The sequence below is a fragment of the Oncorhynchus keta genome, chromosome 33 (genome assembly GCF_023373465.1).
Source record: "Oncorhynchus keta strain PuntledgeMale-10-30-2019 chromosome 33, Oket_V2, whole genome shotgun sequence".
Taxonomy (NCBI): Eukaryota; Metazoa; Chordata; class Actinopteri; order Salmoniformes; family Salmonidae; genus Oncorhynchus; species Oncorhynchus keta.
Genome location: NC_068453.1, coordinates 2,072,782 through 2,098,657, shown reverse-complemented (window position 1 = coordinate 2,098,657; position 25,876 = coordinate 2,072,782). Strand labels below are relative to the sequence as shown.

General features: G+C 50.4%; 1 protein-coding gene and 1 long non-coding RNA gene across 10 annotated transcripts in view; one reads left to right on the top strand and one right to left on the bottom strand.

The window, feature by feature from the left end:
• The window catches only part of LOC118365913 (DISP complex protein LRCH3-like), a 103,445-nt gene that overhangs the window by 17,016 nt on the left and 60,553 nt on the right, over positions 1-25,876 (top strand). For 8 of the 9 annotated variants that reach the window (XM_052491688.1, XM_052491691.1, XM_052491693.1 and 5 more), the window contains exons 2-4: positions 10,286-10,430; positions 13,606-13,732; positions 13,934-14,039. In XM_052491688.1, the coding sequence (XP_052347648.1) occupies positions 10,286-10,430; positions 13,606-13,732; positions 13,934-14,039 (378 nt within the window). Of the gene's footprint in view, positions 1-3,773; positions 3,911-10,285; positions 10,431-13,605; positions 13,733-13,933; positions 14,040-25,876 lie in introns of those variants that run through there. The other variant, XM_052491694.1, reaches the window with a different exon arrangement.
• Positions 14,051-14,830, bottom strand: LOC127914578 (uncharacterized). The gene is made up of 3 exons (XR_008088911.1): positions 14,670-14,830; positions 14,399-14,578; positions 14,051-14,353 (listed from the first exon to the last, which is right to left on the bottom strand). It is a non-coding gene; the product is annotated as an uncharacterized LOC127914578 (long non-coding RNA).

Sequence of the window (25,876 nt, the reverse complement as noted above, 5' to 3'; positions counted from 1 at the left end):
ATGTCCTCCAGAGCTGTTGCCAGATAATTTAATGTTACTTTCTCTATCACAAGCCGCCTCCAACTTTGTTTTAGTGAATTTGGCAGTACATCCAACCAGGCTCACAACCGCTGACCATGTGTAACCATACCAGCCCAGGACCCCCAAATCTGGTTTCCTCACCTGTGGAATCATCAGAGGGAGGAAAGTTGGTGTGCGGAGGTATATTTCTGTCTGTAATAAAGCCCTTTTGTGGATACAAACTTATTCAGAGTGGCTGGGCCCTACTCCCTCACACTGTGCCACTGCCCAGTCATGTGAAATCCATAGATTTGGGCCTAATTAATTAATTTGAATTGACTCATTTCTTTATATGAGCTGTAACTCAGCAAAATCTTTAATTGTTACGTTTTCTGTTTTATAGTTTTTTTTTCAGTATAGAGAATTGTATTAAAACGCATAGGGTGTGTCCTATAAATGGAAAAATACATGTTTTAAAATGTCGGCCAATTGATTGGTCAGAAGAAAAGACTCGGTAGACCAAGATTTTTTTTCAGCTTAATATGTACTGTTTTTTATAAATGTATTTATTTATTTTTTAAACGTGGCTAGTCAGTTAAGAACAAATTATTATTTACAATGACTGCCTACCCTGACCAAACCCTAAGCCAGACGACGCTGGGCCAATTGTGCGCTGCCCTATGGGACAACCAATTTACGGCCCTTTCTGATACAGCCTGGAATCGAACCAGGGTCTGTAGTAAAGCCTCTGGCACTGAGATGCAGTGCCTAACATGCTGACCAGATTGGACACATCGCGTCCACAAGCGTTGCAAAATAAATGTACACATGTTATTCAATCATTGCACCCACACTGCTCGCCCACGTCAGCGAGCGTCTGTGTGGCCAGGCTCTAAAATAGAAATTGATTATATTTGTGACACTCAACACGTTGCAAATCCGGCCTTTCCCATCATTTAGGAGCATATACCCACGTGGGTGGTGAATTTAGGTCCACACTCCAGTCGGAAACTAATTTGGTTTACTGTTTTATCGTTGTAGTAGAGCACCTAGTGCATTTCAGGATAAATTACCATTAATGTTTTAAAAAACTTACCATAAATGTTTAATGCTTTTCGACCTTCAAATTAATATAACTGGCTCAGTTTGTTTTGATATTTCAAGCTGCGTGTCCTGATCGTGTCTGGTGTGGGGGTACAAAATCATCATGCACGTGATGGTTAGACTGCTGCGCCACTCGGGAGCCCAGAGCTGTATGCAGGGCGATATGGCCTATGTATCTCAATATTATTATTTTTTTCTAACTTATTAGTGATTCACAATATATACCTCCCTTTTAAAATGCTCTCAAAATAATTTTTCAATAATCACTCACTGATCTGACTTTCAAGTTTGTCTATGACATTTTTGTTAATAAAAATGACCAGAACCATGCGCAATGCAATCCCCTAATAATGACCAACTTATTGTAGCAGTCCTTATAGAAAATTAACACGGGTCTCATAAACAATCTCTAAAGCACCAGCCCATGTGCAGGTAAGTAGCCACCTAATCTTTATATTTCAAGACTTGCCAACTTGTATGCACTGAGTGGACAAAACATTATGAACACCTCTTTCCATGACATAGACTGATGAGGTGAATCCAGGTGAAATCTATGATCCCTTATCGATGTCACTTGTTAAAACCACTTCAATCAGTGTAGATGAAGAGGAGTCAGGTTAAAGAAGGATTTTTTTTAAAGCCTTGAGACATGGATTGTGTATGTGTGCCATTCAGAGGGTGAATGAGCAAGTGTGCCTATTTACAGGGTATGGTAGTGGGTGCCAGGTGCACCGGTTTGTGTCAAGAACTGCAACCCTGCCGGGGTTTTCACGCTTAACAGTTCCCGTTTGTATCAAGAATGGTCCACCACCCAAAGGACATCCAGCCAACTTGATATAACTGTGGGAAGCAATGGAGTCAACATGGGCCAGCATTCCTTTCAGCACCTTTGCTCAGTCCAGGCCCTGATGAATTGAGTCTATTCTGATTTGGGTGGGGGGGCAACTCACTTTTAGGGGGAACAGTTGAACTGTTATGGATACACCCTCCTGTCCGTCTTCAACTGTTTGAATAACAGCCTGTTCACTTGGTTTAGATGTTGAAATCAAGTGGCCTATCTGGATAAAAACAGCTTATTTCTCAAAATGAGAATGAGTTCACAATGCCTTATAAATGCATCTTTTTATGCTCATTGCACATGTGTAAAACAGACTAGACAGCTTGCACATAAGTCTGTGGCTAAAATGCTGCTAGCAGTATCCCGTTGTTGCGCATGACAAACAGATCATTACATTTCCACAGACATGTTTATTGACTTTCCCAGTTTGGTGTGTGTGTGTGTGTATAGATAGGTCTGTCTGTCTAAAAACCCAGGTGTGGCATATCAATAAGCTGATTAAACAGCATGATCATTACACAGGTGCATCTTGTGCTGTTGACAATAAAAGGCCACTCTAAAATGTGCAGTTTTGTCACATAACACGGATGCCTCAAATTTTGAGGGAGCTTGCAATTGGCTTGCAACTGACTGCAGGAATGTCCACCAGAGTTGTTGCCAGAGAATGTCATGTTAATTTCTCTACCATAAGCTGCCTCCCAATGTCGTTTTAGAGATTTTGCTTGTATGTCCAACCGGCCTCCACCGCAGGCCACGTGTATATGGCATCGTGCGGGCGAGTGGTTTGCTGATGTTAACGTTCTGAACAGAGTGCCCCATGGTGGCGGTGGGGTTATGGTATGGCCAGGCATAAGCTACGGACAACACAATTACATTTTATCTATGGCAATTGAATGCACAGAGATACCGTGAGGAGATCCTGAGGCCCTATGTCGTGCCATTCATCCGCCTTCATTACCTCATATTTCTGCATGGCCCCATGTTGCAAGCATATGTACAACGTTTATGAAAGAGGAACATTTTTCAGTACTTTTTCGCCAGTGCGTTGAAGTCATGAATTTATTCAAATTGACAGATTTTCTTTTATATGAACTGTAAAATCGTTGTAATATTTGCCTGTTGCGTTTTATTTTTGTTCAGTATAGATACATACAATGCATTCGGAAAGTATTCAGCCCCCTTTCCACATTTTGTTACTTTACAACCTTATTCTAAAATGGATTAACCCTTGTGTAGTCTTACATTTCTGTATACTCCCATTGTCCTAAGGGTAAAAAAAATGACCCGTCTTCACTAAACCCCTAAAATAAAGCAGCTTAATTGAATTGTAAACCCCAAATCTATTTTGCATGGAGAAACAACCTGTAATTCACAAACTTTGAGTATCTGGGTTTTCCCTCTTCACAATGCAGAAAGACTGCATTTAATCAGTAGACACCACTTGTTTTTATTACAACACACCTGTCATTATAGTTTTCTTTTTTACTAAAGTAGAGGATTATTATTGCAAAAGTTACTGCATAGGTGAATTTTGTGTGCAAGTGATAGCACTTAGTAGTTTTGAATGCATTTTATTGAAGTGAAACAATAATAATCTTGGACTTTTTTGGGGCAAATAGTGATTTCTTATACTGTACAATGAGGAATTAAACTACAAAATACTAGTCTACTCCCATGCAAGTGTGTGTGTGCGTGGACTTTGCAGATGAATTTCTCACATGTGCAGCACATAGTATTTGTTTTACAGTCCTTCTTTGGGGCAGAATTGGCATCTCCTCCTCTTGCCTGCCCCAGCTGCAGCCTCAAGTGGATCAGGACAAGAGTCAGCCCCCTGAACAGCTTTCACAAGCGCTGCAGAGGCTGCTGTGTGGGGGAGGCGCTCCCTTCTTTGAATGTGGGGGGTGACAAGTGCCTTTCCCAGCAGCTCCAGGAACACCCTCATCTTGTTCCGCTGAACAAGGAATCCAGGTAGGGTTGATCTTGTTCTATATCCCGAAGGCATTGTATGAGGACACATCAATGTTGTTATGGAAAATGACCAGGGGCCAGCGGGCAGTCATCCTCCTGCAGCTGTATGTTCCAATCACATTGTCCAGGTTGTCCATGCCTCCTTTGTTGTTGTAGTCCAGGATGATGGCTGGCTTCATGTCCATATGATTACTGATCTCAGCCGTTTTGTGCAGTGTGCTCAGGAGGACCACATTCTTGCTCCTCTTTGGGATGTAAGAAACTAGAGTGGTGATGGGGATGAAGGCAAACTTTGAGACCTCTCCCCCTTGTTGTGAGGAGTGCAGGGGGGAGCTCAGGCTTGTTCTTTCCAACTGTGCCAACCATGGTGATCTTCCTCTTCAGGAGCAGCTGGCTGAGTTCAATCAGTAGCACATACAATCTCAATTTATCATTGTTTGTGTGTGTGTGTCTCTTTGTGGTGTTTAAATTATCTTATAACTGCCGGATCAAAAATGACCTTAAGACAATCTTTGTACCCTGGTGGTGTACAGCTTTCATGGAAATATTAACAAAGGCAATGTTTCACTTTTTCTAATGTTGGGGTCACTCTGGGAAAAGTAATCAAATTTCAAGTTGAAAAAAGCTTCTCTGCTGTTAAACATAGTTGCGTGTTATTTTTGACCCGTAAGACAACACAAGGGTTAAATAAATAAATAAATCCTCAATCTACACACAATACTCCATAATGAAATTGAGCTTCGGTGCATCCTGTTTAAATTGATCATCCTTGAGTCCTCTTGTGGTAATTTCAAATGATTGGACATGATTTGGAAAGGCGCACACACCTGTCTATATAATGTCCAACAGTTGACAGTGCATGTCAGAGCAAAATCCAAGCCGTGAGGTCGAAGGAATTGTCCGTATAGCTCCGAGACGGGATTGTGTTGAGGCACAGATCTGGGGAAGGGTACGCATTGAAGGTCCCCAAGAACACAGTGGCCTCCATCATTCTTAAATGGAAGAAGCTTGGAACCACCAAGACTCTTCCTTGAGCTGGCTGCCTGGCCAAACTGAGCAATCAGGGGAGAAGGGCCTTGGTCAGGGTGATTACCAAGAGCCCAATGGTCACTCTGATAGAGCTCTGAAGTTCCTCTATGGAAATGGGAGAACCTTCCAGAAGACAACCTTCTCTGCACCACTCCACTATTCAAACCTTAATGGTAGAGTGGCCAGACGGAAGCCACTCCTCAGTAAAAGGCACATGACACCCCGCTTAGTTTTCCAAAAGTCTCATAAAGGACTCTCGGACCATGAGAAACAAGATTATCTGGTCTGATGAAACCAAGATTGAACTCTTTGGCCTGAATGCCAAGCATCATGTCTGGAGGAAACCTGGCACCATCCCTATGGTGAAGCATGGTGGTGGCAGCATCATGCTGTGGAATGTTTTTCAGTGGTGGGGACTGGGAGACCAGTCGGGATCGAGGGAAAGATGAACAGAACAAAGTACAGAGATCCTTGATGAAAACCTGCTCCAGAGCATGCAGGACTGGGGTGAACAGGACAATGACCCCAAGGACTGGTTTCTGGACAAATCTCTGAATGTCCTTGAGGGGCCCAGCCAGAGCCAAGATGTGCCGCCAGACTTATTAGCCACTCATTTTCTAACAGCCAGTTTCTTAACAGGTGCACGTTTATCAATAATTAGAAGAAGCAATTTCATAAATTCATCAAGTGCAGGGTCTGGATGCTCCTCATTAATCACATCAGACCAACAAATATTTTGAACAACATCCAGATAAGTCACAGCAAAATATTTGTATGATCTCTTATACACTTTTTTAGGTCCAGCTGTTGGAACTTTGGCTCTCCTGGATATACAGTGGGGCAAAAAATGCATTTAGTCAGCCACCGATTGTGCAGGTTCTCCCACTTAAAAAGATGAGAGGCCTGTAATTTTCGTCATAGGTACACTTCAACCATGACAGACAAAATGAGAAAAAAATCCAGAAATGAATTTATTTGCAAATTAGGGTGGAAAATACGTATTTGGTCAATAACAAAAGTTTATCTTAATACTTTGTTATATACCCTTTGTTGGCAATGACTGAGGTCAAACGTTTTCTGTAAGTCTTCAAGGTTTTCACACACTGTTGCTGGTATTTTGCCCCATTCCTCCATGCAGATCTCCTCTAGAGCAGTGATGTTTTGGGGCTGTTGCTGGGCAACACGGACTTTCAACTCCCTCCAAAGATTTTCTATGGGGTTGAGATCTGGAGACTGGCAAGGCCACTCCAGGACCTTGAAATGCTTCTTACGAAGCCACTCCTTCGTTGCCCGGGCGGTTTGTTTGGGATCATTGTCATGCTGAAAGACCCAGCCACGTTTCATCTTCAATGCCCTTGCTGATGGAGGTTTTCACTCAAAATCTCACGATACATGGCCCCATTCATTCTTTCCTTTACACGGATCAGTCGTCCTGGTCCCTTTGCAGAAAAATAGCCTCAAAGCATGATGTTTCCACCCCCATGCTTCACAGTAGGTATGGTGTTCTTTGGATGCAACTCAGCATTCTTTGTTCTCCAAACACGACAAGTTGAGTTTTTACCAAAAAGTTCTAATTTGGTTTCATCTGACCATATGACATTCTCCAATCTTCTTCTGGATCATCCAAATGCTCTCAAGCAAACTTCAGACGGGCCTGGACATGTACTGGCTTAAGCAGGGGGACACATCTGGCACTGCAGGATTTGACAAGTACATTAGTGTCTAGTTTGAGAAACAGACTCCTCGCAAGTCCTGAACTGGCAGCTTAATTAAATAGTACCCACAAAACACCAGTCTCAACATCAACAGTGAAGAGGCGACTCCGGGATGCTGGCCTTCTTGGCAGAGTTGCAAAGAAAAAGCCATATCTCAGACTGGCCAATAAAAATAAAAGATTAAGATGGGCAAATGAACACAGACAATGGACGGAGGAACTCTACCTAGAAGGCCATCATCCCAGGAGTTGACTGGAGTCAGATATATCCTACAGTTAAGAAGTCGACCACAAAGTTGTACAATAACAAAGCACAATGAGGCCCAAAACTATGTTTTTGAATGATGATTCATTGAATGCTCCATTGAGACGAGAGATGTTATACAGAAAACCGATGACACGCATGACTGTACGCACTTAGCAAAGTCAGATGACCTACCCAAAACAACGTTTAGGCCTACAACCAGAAAACAAGATGCACATGACTGATTTAGACCTCATGGTTTTTAGCGGCTAGCATGCTATATGCTTCAGCCTACAGCACCAATAGCTTCAAAGGAGTTCCTTATATTTGCAGGCTGGGTGACATCAGACTGTTTTTGTATTAGCGTTTGCATTTATTTTTAGTTATGTTATTATTAGGCAGGAATGTCTGACACACACATTTAGGAGCACCATACTTTTTGGGGGTTTGTGACACAGCCTATATTTGGCTTATCTGAATTCTAGATACTTCTGAAGCACATGTTGTGCCCTGGAAACTAATATGTAACCCTGTAAATACATTTGATTATTAAAAGCAGTCATATGTAGTAATGACGCTAACGAATCTGCACTCGCTTTTTCTCTAGTGCACTGGGACACAACAGTACAGTGAAACCTTATCATTACAACAATTATTATCTGGGAGATTTCTTTCCTAGGCACAATATGCTCCTAAAATGAAAGTCCTGGTCACACAGCAAAGTATCTGTGTGACCAGGACACACCAAATAAAACACATTGTCAGAATGAGTGGTTTATTAAAAGAACTGTGTAATAACTACTGCTGTCGATGAGAACTAGAGGTGAATGCTGGAGATCTTATCACAGCATTACTTCACAATTAGCAGTGGAGAAAATGAAGGCATACGCTTGGGAATGGGATAGCAAAATCCCCATTCGCTATTTCCCACCCTCAATCGCCAAAACAATAGCTGGCCTACCCCCTACAGTTCCACTCTGTTGGCTAAGCTAGTGACTAGATGCAAGCCAATTCTTGGAACCGTTTATGTATAAACTGCATGATAATGTGGTGAAATGGTCACAATAACCGTGTGTTTCCCCTATATGCATTTACCGGCGGTGACATCGAAGCTGCCACTGCAAAAAAACAAACAAACGTGTATGTATGCCCCAGGAAGACCCCCCACCCCCTCCTTTTAATGCATTTGAGCCAATCAGTTGTGTTGTGACAAGGTAGGGGTGGTATACGGAAGATAGCCGTATAACTCAAATAAGCAAAGAGAAACGACAGTCCATCATTACTTTAAGGTCAATCAATGTGGAGCATTTCAAGAACTTTGAAAGTTTCAAATACACTTGTGTGTTGATTTTAAGAAAGGCATTGATGTTGATAGTTAGGTGCATTCGTGCAACGATTGTGAATGCGCTTTTGTTATATCATCCCCCGTTTGGCGAGGTCGGCTGTGATTTGATGATAAATTAACAGGCACCGCATTAATTATATGCAATGCAGGACAAGCTAGTTAACCTAGTAATATCATCAACCATGTGTGGTTATCTAGTGATTATGTGAAGATTGATTGTTTTTTAAAAGATAAGTTTAATGCTAGCCAGCAACTTACCTTGGCTCCTTGCTACACTCGCATAACAGGTAGTCAGCCTGCCACACAGTCTTGTTGAATGCAATGTAATCGCCGATTTGTTATGAAAACTTGAAATTGTCCCTAATTAATCGGCCATTCCAATTAATCGTCCGACTTATAGTCTATATAAGTCCCACAGTTGACAGTGCATGCCAGAGCAAAAACCAAACCATGAGGTTGAGGGAATTGTCCATAGAGCTCCGAGACAGGATTGTAATCGAGGCACAGATCTAGAGAAGGGTACCAAATAATGTCTGCCGCATTGAAGGTCCCCAAGAACACAGGGGCCTCTATTGTTCTTAAATGGAAGTTTGGAACCACCAAGACTCTTCCTAGACCTCACCGCCTCGCCAAACTGAGCAATCGGTGAAGGGCCTTGGTCAGGGAGGTTACCAAGAGCCTGATGGTCACTCTGACAGAGCTCCTGAGTTCCTCTGTGGAGATGGGAGGACCTTCCAGAAGGACAACCATCTCTGCAGCACTCAACCAATCAGGCCTTTATGGTAGCGTGTCCAGACGGAAGACACTCCTCAGTAAAAGGCACATGACAGCCCGCTTTGAGTGACAGCCCCCAAAGGACTCTGACCATGAGAAACAAGATTCTCTGCTCTGATGAAACTAAGATTGAACTCTTTAGTCTGAATACCAAGCGTCACGTCTGGAGGAAACCTGGCACCATCTCTACGGTGAAGCATTGTGGTGGTGGCATCATGCTGTGGGGATGTTTTTCACTGGCAGGGACTGGGAGACGAGTCAGGGAAAGATGAACAGAGCAAAGTACAGAGATCATTGATGAAACCCTGCTCCAGAGTGCTCAGGACCTCAGACTGGGAGAAAGGTTCACCTTTCAACAGGACAACAACCCTAAGCACACAACCAAGACAGCGCAGGAGTGGTTTCAGGACACGTCTCTGAATGTCCTTGAGGGGCCCAGCCAGAGCCCTGATTTGAACCCAATCCAACATCTCTGGAGAGACCTGAAAATATCTGTGCAGCGATGCTCCCCATCCCACCTGACAGAGCTTAAGAGGATCTGCAGAGAACAATGGGAGAAACTCCCCAAATACAGGTGTGCCAGGCTTGTAGTGTCATATCCAAAAATACTCGATGCTGTAATCGCTGCCAAGGGTGCTTCAACAAAGTACTGAGTAAAGGGTCTGAATACTTACATAAATGTGATATTATTATAACTGTTTTTATCTAAATATATTTTTGTGTGTAGGTTGTTGAGGGAAAAACACTTCATTAGGGACCATTTAGGCCTACAGAACACATGGTAATAATGTAGGTGCTGTTTAGGGTTTCCTCATGACAGTCACTGGGAATACTGCCCTGTAAATGGTGCCATCCTTCAGTTGAGAATACAACCAATGTTCTTACATATCCCTTGGCACATGTCGTAGGGGTTGGGCCCTGATGTCCTGAGTTTTATTCATTAGTTAAAGTAATCACTCCGTTTCAGTACGCTTTCTTCCATTTGGTACCTAGTGAATACAACCCTGGCCACATCCCCAACACAGCCTTTCTTGCCATCCTGGCCAAAAGCCATCCTTGCCAGCCCCCAAGATGGCAGTAAATGTAGAATGTCTCAACCAACTTGGTAAAATAAGGGTCGCAATAGAAAATGTCTGTCAAACTGCCCCAACGTGAGGACACCTAAAAGTTTGGACACAAAACAACTCACGTGATTAAATAAAGGGTGAAATAAATGAATGAAATAAACAGTGGCATGACATCTACGTCTCTCTCTCTCTCCTTGTTTAGACCTGTCCCGTAACCGTCTGCCAGAGCTGCCCGTGGAGGTGTGTATGTTTGTCTCTTTGGAACACCTGCAGCTCTACCAGAACTGCCTGCGCTCGCTGCCTGAGAGTCTTCTCAATCTCCAGGCCCTCACCTACCTGAACATAAGGTAATGGGCGTGCACACACACACACACACACACACACACACCAGTGGTGTAAACTACTTCGTTGCACGATGCAGAAATTGCTCCGTGATTTCCTGGTTGCTAATACTTAGAAAAGTTTGCCTAATTTCAGTTCATGACAAAATAAGATGGTATAGTGTGGAGCAGAGTATCCCTAAATAATGCAAAAGTTACGTTCACACTTCATTCATGAGAAGAGAGAATGCAGAAAGTCAAGTAATAAAGCAGGCAGCATACAATTTTGTGCTGAATCGTAAAGCTGCAATCAATGGGTGAACAGCGCCTGGTGCTGAACATATAGCTAGCTTGTTGTGTAAGTGTTGCACAGCAACAGATGGAGACCAGTCAGGCAATTCATTTCAACAATAATCTTCATTCGACGTGACAAACAACAAGAGGGCTTATAATTGGCGTCTCTTTTCTCAGATTCTTGGCCTATATAAAATAACTTAGCCTACCGCAGACCGTTATGAGGCTTAACAGAAACGTTCACAAGAAAATAAAATGGCCTAATAGAAGTGTTTAAAAATATATATATTAGGTGGCCTACTTATAATAGCAACTGGCCAAAAATGTAGCATCCTACAATAATTGAAAGAATAAAAGGCGTTGAATGGCTGAATGTGGGGATAGCCCGCTCCTGTAAAGACAGAACAGAAAATACTTGAGACCTTAATAGCCCTGTATAAGCAATCACAACAATGTTAGTATTTACTACCTACCGTCATATAGGCCACTGAATTTACGACACCGTCTTGTGGATGTCGGGTGAGATGGATGTCATTTTAATACGCAAGTAGGCCTTGATTGACTTATGTGAAAGCCGGTTCCTGTCGTGAGTCTTTATTGCGGTCATAGAGGGAAAGGAGGACTCGCAGGTAGGTAGGTGTAAGTCGATCCAAACATTGTTAGCACATAAAATGCAAGTTACTTTATTTTTTAATTGTACCTTTATTTAACTAGGCAAGTCAGTTAAGAACAAATTCTTATTTTCAATGACGGCCTCGGAACAGTGGGTTAACTGCCTGTTCAGGGGCAGAACGACAGATTTGTACAGATTTGTACCGTGTCATATTATTGTGCTGAATTCATCTGAGCATGACACCCAAAATGCACACACGGACTTGGAACTCCGGAGCGCATCGCTGATTTGTTTCGATGTTCAATATGCGCAGTTTGAATTGCTTACGGAAAATACTATGTTTGGGTGCCTGATGTCTCCCTGACAAAGTTGATTATCTGCATGACTTTATCCATCAGATCTTTTAGCTCTCGCTCACAGCACACACTTGTGAATGGCTTGCAATGTCTCAACCATCAATTCATTGACGAGGCTATGCTACGTTCAGACACACACACACACACACACACACACACACACACACACACACACACACACACACACTGTGCTAAATTGGTGTTGTCAGTACTCTCATCAATAGCCAGGGGAAAATGCTCAGCCTGACAGCCCCTCCAAAACAATCCTGTACACATCATCCGCCTGTGCATGGACGCGGAGGCCGGCAGTTGACACCGACGGCCATCTGTTTGACAGGCGCAATTATGCTGTCCATAGACGTGTGGTTAGCCATTTCCTCAAACTGTCGCTATGCACTGTTTAAATACCTCCGCGTCTGTGAAGGGCATGTTGTGTTTGGTTAGAACCCAGGACGCTTTTAGGAAAGGCACTTGTGACCTCCTGTTGTTGGGTCAGGCCACGAAGGAGGATTCTGCTGCTGTGTTTGTAGCGTGGAGTTAACACTTCAATGCTTCCGCGTCGAGCCTCTGTCTCGCGCAGGAAGACCACTTTGAAAGGACCATGCTTAGATTCATTCTAACGTCTGAGATTGAATTCTTTGCATACAGCAACATTTTAATTGCAAATTAGACACGCTGGCTTGGCATTGGAGAAAGATGGTAAGATTAATGCTTTTTCTGTCCATTCTTCCCTGAAACTTCCATTTTTATTATCCACCTTTTTTGATACTTTTTCAGTGACATATTCTCTTCAAAATCATATCGGATGTTATTGGTCACGTACACATGGTTAGCAGATGTTAATGAGAGTGTAGCGAAATGCTTGTGCTTCTAGTTCCGACAATGCAGTAATATCCAAGAAGAAATATCTAACAGTTTCACAACAAAAACCTAGTACACACACATCTAAGTAAAGGAATGGAATAATAATATATAAATATATGGATGAGCAATTTCAGAGAAGGATAGGCTAAGATGCAATAGATAGTATACAATACAGTATATACATATGAGGTGAGTAATTCAAGATATGTAAACATGATTAAAGTGGCCAGTGATTTCAAGTCTGCATGTAGGCAGCAGCCTCTCTGTGCTCGTGATGGCTGTTTAACAGTCTGATGGCCTTGCCAGCAAGCTAAGAATTCTGAAGGAATGTTGACGTTGAAGAAAGTAGTGTAGCCTACAGTAGACCAGTTTTTCCCCAACAATCAACGCACAACAAAATAGACAAATTAGAATTGAGTAGAGACCTGGGTGATTTTAAAAATGTGAAATAAAAAAATTGTGCTGTCTGGTTTGCTTAATATAAGGACTTTGATGTTGTATAGCTTTTACTTTTACTCAAGTATGTGAGAGTACTTTTGAGTACTTTTTTCTACCTCTGACACACACACACACACACACACACACACACACACACACACACACACAGGCCGTCACATACTTGAGCATATGGTGATACACGCACACAGTAGAGTAAATACAGATGTACATATCTATTTATGCCTAAAACAGATGCTCAACATCCCAAAGGCATCCTATTCCTTATATCATACACCATATTTGACCCCTATCGGCCCTGGTCAAAAGTAGTGCACTAAATAGGGAATAGGGTGCCATTTGGGAAGACACCCATGTTCATTCATCAAATGAAAGCGCTGATCTGGTTTGGGCATAACCTGTTTCCCAGACAGTGGCAACAGAACATTGTTGAACAGAGTGACTTCCTTTTTGTTTTGATGATATTCAGTAACATTCACCGTCTTGCCAGGACACATAAAAACATCCACCATCACAATTATTTGAATTTGAATAGAGACATGAATTTACCAAGGCTTTAGTAAAAAACACCACTTCAATTTTCTCTCCTGTCTTTCTTTCTCTTTAATCCGGATTCCAGTCGGAACCAGTTGTCGACCCTGCCCAGCCCGGTGTGCAGTCTGCCGTTGAAGGTCCTGATCGCTTGTAACAACAAGCTGGTCTCCCTTCCCGAAGAGCTGGGCCAACTACGACAGCTCACAGAACTGGTCAGTACAGACACACACACACACACACACACGGCTTAATTGGCTGTGGGTATCTGGCCGTGTGATGTTTTCCAATGTCAAAACCACCATGTTGAATTGCCTGTTTTTTTCCCTGATTGGTAGAATTTGTGTTGTGGTTTGATTACCATTTAACCAGGCCATCCTTTTCCTCTCCTTTTCTCTCCTCATCCCTCTCTCCAGGACGTGAGTTGTAATGATATCCAGACACTCCCTCCTCAGGTTGGTCGACTGGACTCGCTGCGAGACCTCAACATCCGCCGCAACCACCTGGCCCGCTTGCCCCCAGGTCAACACACACACACACACACACATACACACACACGGGCGGCAGGTATCCTTGTGGTTAGACCGTTGGACTAGTAACCGAAAGTTTGCAAGATCAAATCCCCGAGCTGACAAGGTGAAAATCTGTCATTCTGCCCCTGAACAAGGCAGTTAACCCACTGTTCCTAGTCTGTCATTGAAAACAAGAATTTGTTCTTAACTGACTTGCCCAGTAAAATAAAGGTTAAAAAAAAGAAAAAAAGAATACAATAAACACACACACTCAACCACCTGGCCTGACGTCGTGTCCACTCTGGTCAACACACACTCAACCACCTGGCCTGACATCGTGTCCACTCTGGTCAACACACACTCAACCACCTGGCCTGACGTCGTGTCCACTCTGGTCAACACACACTCAACCACCTGGCCTGACGTCGTGTCCACTCTGGTCAACACACACTCAACCACCTGGCCTGACGTCGTGTCCACTCTGGTCAACACACACTCAACCACCTGGCCTGACGTCGTGTCCACTCTGGTCAACACACACTCAACCACCTGGCCTGATGTCGTGTCCACTCTGGTCAACACACACTCAACCACCTGGCCTGACGTCGTGGTCCACTCTGGTCAACACACACTCAACCACCTGGCCTGACGTCGTGTCCACTCTGGTCAACACACACTCAACCACCTGGCCTGACGTCGTGTCCACTCTGGTCAACACACACTCAACCACCTGGCCTGACGTCGTGTCCACTCTGGTCAACACACACTCAACCACCTGGCCTGACGTCGTGTCCACTCTGGTCAACACACACTCAACCACCTGGCCTGACGTCGTGTCCACTCTGGTCAACACACACTCAACCACCTGGCCTGACGTCGTGTCCACTCTGGTCAACACCCACTCAACCACCTGGCCTGACGTCGTGTCCACTCTGGTCAACACGCACTCAACCACCTGGCCTGACGTCGTGTCCACTCTGGTCAACACGCACTCAACCACCTGGCCTGACGTCGTGTCCACTCTGGTCAACACGCACTGGCCTGAACCAACCACTGGCCTGACGTCGTGTCCACTCTGGTCAACACGCACTCAACCACCTGGCCTGACGTCGTGTCCACTCTGGTCAACACGCACTCAACCACCTGGCCTGACGTCGTGTCCACTCTGGTCAACACGCACTCAACCACCTGGCCTGACGTCGTGTCCACTCTGGTCAACACGCACTCAACCACCTGGCCTGACGTCGTGTCCACTCTGGTCAACACGCACTCAACCACCTGGCCTGACGTCGTGTCCACTCTGGTCAACACGCACTCAACCACCTGGCCTGACGTCGTGTCCACTCTGGTCAACACGCACTCAACCACCTGGCCTGACGTGTCCACTCTGGTCAACACGCACTCAACCACCTGGCTGGTCAACACGCACTCAACCACCTGGCCTGACGTCGTGTCCACTCTGGTCAACACGCACTCAACCACCTGGCCTGACGTCGTGTCCACTCTGGTCAACACGCACTCAACCACCTGGCCTGACGTCGTGTCCACTCTGGTCAACACGCACTCAACCACCTGGCCTGACGTGTCGTCAACACGCACTCCCACCTGGCCTCTGGTCAACACGCACTCAACCACCTGGCCTGACGTCGTGTCCACTCTGGTCAACACGCACTCAACCACCTGGCCTGACGTCGTGTCCACTCTGGTCAACACGCACTCAACCACCTGGCCTGACGTCGTGTCCACTCTGGTCAACACGCACTCAACCACCTGGCCTGACGTCGTGTCCACTCTGGTCAACACGCACTCAACCACCTGGCCTGACGTCGTGTCCACTCTGGTCAACACGCACTCAACCACCTGGCCTGACGTCGTGTCCACTCTGGTCAACACGCACTCAACCACCTGGCCTGACGTCGTGTCCACTCTGGTCAACACGCACTCAACCACCTGGCCTGGTCAACACGCACTCAACCACCTGGCCTCGTGTCCACTCTGGTCAACACGCACTCCACCTGGCCTGACGTCGTGTCCACGGTCACACGCACTCAACCACCTGGCCTGACGTCGTGTCCACTCTGGTCAACACGCACTCAACCACCTGGCCTGACGTCGTGTCCACTCTGGTCAACACGCACTCAACCACCTGGCCTGACGTCGTGTCCACTCTGGTCAACACGCACTCAACCACCTGGCCTGACGTCGTGTCCACTCTGGTCAACACGCACTCAACCACCTGGCCTGACGTCGTGTCCACTCTGGTCAACACGCACTCAACCACCTGGCCTGACGTCGTGTCCACTCTGGTCAACACGCACTCAACCACCTGGCCTGACGTCGTGTCCACTCTGGTCAACACGCACTCAACCACCTGGCCTGACGTCGTGTCCACTCTGGTCAACACGCACTCAACCACCTGGCCTGACGTCGTGTCCACTCTGGTCAACACGCACTCAACCACCTGGCCTGACGTCGTGTCCACTCTGGTCAACACGCACTCAACCACCTGGCCTGACGTCGTGTCAACACTGGCTGGTCACTCTGGTCAACACGCACTCAACCACCTGGCCTGACGTCGTGTCCACTCTGGTCAACACGCACTCAACCACCTGGCCTGACGTCGTGTCCACTCTGGTCAACACGCACTCAACCACCTGGCCTGACGTCGTGTCCACTCTGGTCAACACGCACTCAACCACCTGGTCCACGCACTCAACCACCTGGCCTGACGTCGTGTCCACTCTGGTCAACACGCACTCAACCACCTGGCCTGACGTCGTGTCCACTCTGGTCAACACGCACTCAACCACCTGGCCTGACGTCGTGTCCACTCTGGTCAACACGCACTCAACCACCTGGCCTGACGTCGTGTCCACTCTGGTCAACACGCACTCAACCACCTGGCCTGACGTCGTGTCCACTCTGGTCAACACGCACTCAACCACCTGGCCTGACGTCGTGTCCACTCTGGTCAACACGCACTCAACCACCTGGCCTGACGTCGTGTCCACTCTGGTCAACACGCACTCAACCACCTGGCCTGACGTCGTGTCCACTCTGGTCAACACGCACTCAACCACCTGGCCTGACGTCGTGTCCACTCTGGTCAACACGCACTCAACCACCTGGCCTGACGTCGTGTCCACTCTGGTCAACACGCACTCAACCACCTGGCCTGACGTCGTGTCCACTCTGGTCAACACGCACTCAACCACCTGGCCTGACGTCGTGTCCACTCTGGTCAACACGCACTCAACCACCTGGCCTGACGTCGTGTCCACTCTGGTCAACACGCACTCAACCACCTGGCCTGACGTCGTGTCCACTCTGGTCAACACGCACTCAACCACCTGGCCTGACGTCGTGTCCACTCTGGTCAACACGCACTCAACCACCTGGCCTGACGTCGTGTCCACTCTGGTCAACACGCACTCAACCACCTGGCCTGACGTCGTGTCCACTCTGGTCAACACGCACTCAACCACCTGGCCTGACGTCGTGTCCACTCTGGTCAACACGCACTCAACCACCTGGCCTGACGTCGTGTCCACTCTGGTCAACACGCACTCAACCACCTGGCCTGACGTCGTGTCACTCTGGTCAACACGCACTCAACCACCTGGCCTGACGTCGTGTCCACTCTGGTCAACACGCACTCAACCACCTGGCCTGACGTCGTGTCCACTCTGGTCAACACGCACTCAACCACCTGGCCTGACGTCGTGTCCACTCTGGCCTCACGTCGTGTCCACTCTGGTCAACACGCACTCAACCACCTGGCCTGACGTCGTGTCCACTCTGGTCAACACGCACTCAACCACCTGGCCTGGTCGCACTCAACCACCTGGCCTGACGTCGTGTCACTCTGGTCAACACGCACTCAACCACCTGGCCTGACGTCGTGTCCACTCTGGTCAACACGCACTCAACCACCTGGCCTGACGTCGTGTCCACTCTGGTCAACACGCACTCAACCACCTGGCCTGACGTCGTGTCCACTCTGGTCAACACGCACTCAACCACCTGGCCTGACGTCGTGTCCACTCTGGTCAACACGCACTCAACCACCTGGCCTGACGTCGTGTCCACTCCACTCCTGGTCAACACGCACTCAACCACCTGGCCTGACGTCGTGTCCACTCTGGTCAACACGCACTCAACCACCTGGCCTGACGTCGTGTCCACTCTGGTCAACACGCACTCAACCACCTGGCCTGACGTCGTGTCCACTCTGGTCAACACGCACTCAACCACCTGGCCTGACGTCGTGTCCACTCTGGTCAACACGCACTCAACCACCTGGCCTGACGTCGTGTCCACTCTGGTCAACACGCACTCAACCACCTGGCCTGGCGTGTCACTCTGGTCACGCACTCAACCACCTGGCCTGACGTCGTGTCACTCTGGTCAACACGCACTCAACCACCTGGCCTGACGTCGTGTCCACTCTGGTCAACACGCACTCAACCACCTGGCCTGACGTCGTGTCCACTCTGGTCAACACGCACTCAACCACCTGGCCTGACGTCGTGTCCACTCTGGTCTGGTCAACCTGGCCTGACGTCGCACTCAACCACCTGGCCTGACGTCGTGTCACTCTGGTCAACACGCACTCAACCACCTGGCCTGACGTCGTGTCCACTCTGGTCAACACGCACTCAACCACCTGGCCTGACGTCGTGTCCACTCTGGTCAACACGCACTCAACCACCTGGCCTGACGTCGTGTCCACACTCTGGCCTGACGTCACTCTGGTCAACACGCACTCAACCACCTGGCCTGACGTCGTGTCCACTCTGGTCAACACGCACTCAACCACCTGGCCTGACGTCGTGTCCACTCTGGTCAACCACCTGGCCTGACGCGTGTCCACTCTGGTCAACCACCTGGCCTGACGTCGTGTCCACTCTGGTCAACACGCACTCAACCACCTGGCCTGACGTCGTGTCCACTCTGGTCAACACGCACTCAACCACCTGGCCTGACGTCGTGTCCACTCTGGTCAACACGCACTCAACCACCTGGCCTGACGTCGTGTCCACTCTGGTCAACACGCACTCAACCACCTGGCCTGACGTCGTGTCCACTCTGGTCAACACGCACTCAACCACCTGGCCTGACGTCGTGTCCACTCTGGTCAACACGCACTCAACCACCTGGCCTGACGTCGTGTCCACTCTGGTCAACACGCACTCAACCACCTGGCCTGACGTCGTGTCCACTCTGGTCAACACGCACTCAACCACCTGGCCTGACGTCGTGTCCACTCTGGTCAACACGCACTCAACCACCTGGCCTGACGTCGTGTCCACTCTGGTCAACACGCACTCAACCACCTGGCCTGACGTCGTGTCCACTCTGGTCAACACGCACTCAACCACCTGGCCTGACGTCGTGTCCACTCTGGTCAACACGCACTCAACCACCTGGCCTGACGTCGTGTCCACTCTGGTCAACACGCACTCAACCACCTGGCCTGACGTCGTGTCCACTCTGGTCAACACGCACTCAACCACCTGGCCTGACGTCGTGTCCACTCTGGTCAACACGCACTCAACCACCTGGCCTGACGTCGTGTCCACTCTGGTCAACACGCACTCAACCACCTGGCCTGACGTCGTGTCCACTCTGGTCAACACGCACTCAACCACCTGGCCTGACGTCGTGTCCACTCTGGTCAACACGCACTCAACCACCTGGCCTGACGTCGTGTCCACTCTGGTCAACACGCACTCAACCACCTGGCCTGACGTCGTGTCCACTCTGGTCAACACGCACTCAACCACCTGGCCTGACGTCGTGTCCACTCTGGTCAACACGCACTCAACCACCTGGCCTGACGTCGTGTCCACTCTGGTCAACACGCACTCAACCACCTGGACGTCGTGTCCACTCTGGTCAACACGCACTCAACCACCTGGCCTGACGTCGTGTCCACTCTGGTCAACACGCACTCAACCACCTGGCCTGACGTCGTGTCCACTCTGGTCAACACGCACTCAACCACCTGGCCTGACGTCGTGTCCACTCTGGTCAACACGCACTCAACCACCTGGCCTGACGTCGTGTCCACTCTGGTCAACACGCACTCAACCACCTGGCCTGACGTCGTGTCCACTCTGGTCAACACGCACTCAACCACCTGGCCTGACGTCGTGTCCACTCTGGTCAACACGCACTCAACCACCTGGCCTGGTCTGGTCAACACGCACTCAACCACCTGGCCTGACGTCGTGTCCACTCTGGTCAACACGCACTCAACCACCTGGCCTGACGTCGTGTCCACTCTGGTCAACTCACCACCTGGCCTGACTCAACACCACCTGGCCTGACGTCGTGTCCACTCTGGTCAACACGCACTCAACCACCTGGCCTGACGTCGTGTCCACTCTGGTCAACACGCACTCAACCACCTGGCCTGACGTCGTGTCCACTCTGGTCAACACGCACTCAACCACCTGGCCTGACGTCGTGTCCACTCTGGTCAACACGCACTCAACCACCTGGCCTGACGTCGTGTCCACTCTGGTCAACACGCACTCAACCACCTGGCCTGACGTCGTGTCCACTCTGGTCAACACGCACTCAACCACCTGGCCTGACGTCGTGTCCACTCTGGTCAACACGCACTCAACCACCTGGCCTGACGTCGTGTCCACTCTGGTCAACACGCACTCAACCACCTGGCCTGACGTCGTGTCCACTCTGGTCAACACGCACTCAACCACCTGGCCTGTGTCCACGGTCAACACGCACTCAACCACCTGTCCACTCTGGGTCAACACGCACTCAACCACCTGGCCTGACGTCGTGTCCACTCTGGTCAACACGCACTCAACCACCTGGCCTGACGTCGTGTCCACTCTGGTCAACACGCACTCAACCACCTGGCCTGACGTCGTGTCCACTCTGGTCAACACGCACTCAACCACCTGGCCTGACGTCGTGTCCACTCTGGTCAACACGCACTCAACCACCTGGCCTGACGTCGTGTCCACTCTGGTCAACACGCACTCAACCACCTGGCCTGACGTCGTGTCCACTCTGGTCAACACGCACTCAACCACCTGGCCTGACGTCGTGTCCACTCTGGTCAACACGCACTCAACCTGGCCTGGTGTCAACACGCACTCAACCACCTGGCCTGACGTCGTGTCCACTCTGGTCAACACGCACTCAACCACCTGGCCTGGCCGTGTCCACTCTGGTCAACACGCACTCAACCACCTGGCCTGGTCGTGTCACGCACTCAACCACCTGGCCTGACGTCGTGTCCACTCTGGTCAACACGCACTCAACCACCTGGCCTGACGTCGTGTCCACTCTGGTCAACACGCACTCAACCACCTGGCCTGACGTCGTGTCCACTCTGGTCAACACGCACTCAACCACCTGGCCTGACGTCGTGTCCACTCTGGTCAACACGCACTCAACCACCTGGCCTGACGTCGTGTCCACTCTGGTCAACACGCACTCAACCACCTGGCCTGACGTCGTGTCCACTCTGGTCAACACGCACTCAACCACCTGGCCTGACGTCGTGTCCACTCTGGTCACGCACTCAACCACCTGGCCTGACGTCGTGTCCACTCTGGTCAACCGCACTCACCACCTGGCCTGACGTCGTGTCCACTCTGGTCAACACGCACTCAACCACCTGGCCTGACGTCGTGTCCACTCTGGTCAACACGCACTCAACCACCTGGCCTGACGTCGTGTCCACTCTGGTCAACACGCACTCAACCACCTGGCCTGACGTCGTGTCCACTCTGGTCAACACGCACTCAACCACCTGGCCTGACGTCGTGTCCACTCTGGTCAACACGCACTCAACCACCTGGCCTGACGTCGTGTCCACTCTGGTCAACACGCACTCAACCACCTGGCCTGACGTCGTGTCCACTCTGGTCAACACGCACTCAACCACCTGGCCTGACGTCGTGTCCACTCTGGTCAACACGCACTCAACCACCTGGCCTGACGTCGTGTCCACTCTGGTCAACACGCACTCAACCACCTGGCCTGACGTCGTGTCACTCTGGTCAACACGCACTCAACCACCTGGCCTGACGTCGTGTCCACTCTGGTCAACACGCACTCAACCACCTGGCCTGACGTCGTGTCCACTCTGGTCAACACGCACTCAACCACCTGGCCTGACGTCGTGTCCACTCTGGTCAACACGCACTCAACCACCTGGCCTGACGTCGTGTCCACTCTGGTCAACACGCACTCAACCACCTGGCCTGACGTCGTGTCCACTCTGGTCAACACGCACTCAACCACCTGGCCTGACGTCTGTCCACTCTGGTCAACACGCACTCAACCACCTGGCCTGACGTGGTCAACACGCACTCAACCACCTGGCCTGACGTCGTGTCCACTCTGGTCAACACGCACTCAACCACCTGGCCTGACGTCGTGTCCACTCCTGGTGCACTCAACCACCTGGCCTGGTCGTGTCCACTCTGGTCACACGCACTCAACCACCTGGCCTGACGTCGTGTCCACTCTGGTCAACACGCACTCAACCACCTGGCCTGACGTCGTGTCCACTCTGGTCAACACGCACTCAACCACCTGGCCTGACGTCGTGTCCACTCTGGTCAACACGCACTCAACCACCTGGCCTGACGTCGTGTCCACTCTGGTCAACACGCACTCAACCACACCTGGCCTGACGTCGTGTCCACTCTGGTCAACACGCACTCAACCACCTGGCCTGACGTCGTGTCCACTCTGGTCAACACGCACTCAACCACCTGGCCTGACGTCGTGTCCACTCTGGTCAACACGCACTCAACCACCTGGCCTGACGTCGTGTCCACTCTGGTCAACACGCACTCAACCACCTGGCCTGACGTCGTGTCCACTCTGGTCAACACGCACTCAACCACCTGGCCTGACGTCGTGTCCACTCTGGTCAACACGCACTCAACCACCTGGCCTGACGTCGTGTCCACTCTGGTCAACACGCACTCAACCACCTGGCCTGACGTCGTGTCCACTCTGGTCAACACGCACTCAACCACCTGGCCTGACGTCGTGTCCACTCTGGTCACGCACTCAACCACCTGGCACGTCGTGTCCACTCTGGTCAACACGCACTCAACCACCTGGCCTGACGTCGTGTCCACTCTGGTCAACACGCACTCAACCACCTGGCCTGACGTCGTGTCCACTCTGGTCAACACGCACTCAACCACCTGGCCTGACGTCGTGTCCACTCTGGTCAACACGCACTCAACCACCTGGCCTGACGTCGTGTCCACTCTGGTCAACACGCACTCAACCACCTGGCCTGACGTCGTGTCCACTCTGGTCAACACGCACTCAACCACCTGGCCTGACGTCGTGTCCACTCTGGTCAACACGCACTCAACCACCTGGCCTGACGTCGTGTCCACTCTGGTCAACACGCACTCAACCACCTGGCCTGACGTCGTGTCCACTCTGGTCAACACGCACTCAACCACCTGGCCTGACGTCGTGTCCACTCTGGTCAACACGCACTCAACCACCTGGCCTGACGTCGTGTCCACTGGTCAACACGCACTCAACCACCTGGCCTGACGTCGTGTCCACTCTGGTCAACACGCACTCAACCACCTGGCCTGACGTCGTGTCCACTCTGGTCAACACGCACTCAACCACCTGGCCTGACGTCGGTCAACACGCACTCCACTCTGGTCAACACGCACTCAACCACCTGGCCTGACGTCGTGTCCACTCTGGTCAACACGCACTCAACCACCTGGCCTGACGTCGTGTCCACTCTGGTCAACACGCACTCAACCACCTGGCCTGACGTCGTGTCCACTCTGGTCAACACGCACTCACTCAACCACCTGGCCTGACGTCGTGTCCACTCTGGTCAACACGCACTCAACCACCTGGCCTGACGTCGTGTCCACTCTGGTCAACACGCACTCAACCACCTGGCCTGACGTCGTGTCCACTCTGGTCAACACGCACTCAACCACCTGGCCTGACGTCGTGTCCACTCTGGTCAACACGCACTCAACCACCTGGCCTGACGTCGTGTCCTCTGGTCACACGCACTCAACCACCTGGCCTGACGTCGTGTCCACTCTGGTCACACGCACTCAACCACCTGGCCTGACGTCGTGTCCACTCTGGTCAACACGCACCTGGCAACCACCTGGCTGACGTCGTGTCCACTCTGGTCAACACGCACTCAACCACCTGGCCTGACGTCGTGTCACTCTGGTCAACACGCACTCAACCACCTGGCCTGACGTCGTGTCAACTCTGGTCAACACGCACTCAACCACCTGGCCTGACGTCGTGTCCACTCTGGTCAGCACGCACTCAACCACCTGGCCTGACGTCGTGTCCACTCTGGTCAACACGCACTCAACCACCTGGCCTGACGTCGTGTCCACTCTGGTCAACACGCACTCAACCACCTGGCCTGACGTCGTGTCCACTCTGGTCAACACGCACTCAACCACCTGGCCTGACGTCGTGTCCACTCTGGCCTGACGTCGTGTCAACACGCACTCAACCACCTGGCCTGACGTCGTGTCCACTCTGGTCAACACGCACTCAACCACCTGGCCTGACGTCGTGTACTCTGGTCAACACGCACTCAACCACCTGGCCTGACGTCGTGTCCACTCTGGTCAATACGCATTTCAAATTCATTTCCAAGGCTCTGGACGCTGTGTCTACTTCTGTCAATACGCATCAACTACTATTTGACGCCGTGTCTACTTCTGGTCAACACGCACTTCAATTCATTTGGTTTGACGTCAGGTTCACTGTCAAATACGCACTAAACCACTTGCTCTGACGCTGTCTACTTGGTCAATACGCACTTCACCACCTGGCCTGACGTCGTGTCCACTCTGGTCAACACGCACTCAACCACCTGGCCTGACGTCGTGTCCACTCTGGTCAACACGCACTCAACCACCTGGCCTGACGTCGTGTCCACTCTGGTCAACACGCACTCAACCACCTGGCCTGACGTCGTGTCCACTCTGGTCAACACGCACTCAACCACCTGGCCTGACGTCGTGTCCACTCTGGTCAACACGCACTCAACCACCTGGCCTGACGTCGTGTCCACTCTGGTCAACACGCACTCAACCACCTGGCCTGACGTCGTGTCCACTCTGGTCAACACGCACTCAACCACCTGGCCTGACGTCGTGTCCACTCTGGTCAACACGCACTCAACCACCTGGCCTGACGTCGTGTCCACTCTGGTCAACACGCACTCAACCACCTGGCCTGACGTCGTGTCCACTCTGGTCAACACGCACTCAACCACCTGGCCTGACGTCGTGTCCACTCTGGTCAACACGCACTCAACCACCTGGCCTGACGTCGTGTCCACTCTGGTCAACACGCACTCAACCACCTGGCCTGACGTCGTGTCCACTCTGGTCAACACGCACTCAACCACCTGGCCTGACGTCGTGTCCACTCTGGTCAACACGCACTCAACCACCTGGCCTGACGTCGTGTCCACTCTGGTCAACACGCACTCAACCACCTGGCCTGACGTCGTGTCCACTCTGGTCAACACGCACTCAACCACCTGGCCTGACGTCGTGTCCACTCTGGTCAACACGCACTCAACCACCTGGCCTGACGTCGTGTCCACTCTGGTCAACACGCACTCAACCACCTGGCCTGACGTCGTGTCCACTCTGGTCAACACGCACTCAACCACCTGGCCTGACGTCGTGTCCACTCTGGTCAACACGCACTCAACCACCTGGCCTGACGTCGTGTCCACTCTGGTCAACACGCACTCAACCACCTGGCCTGACGTCGTGTCCACTCTGGTCAACACGCACTCAACCACCTGGCCTG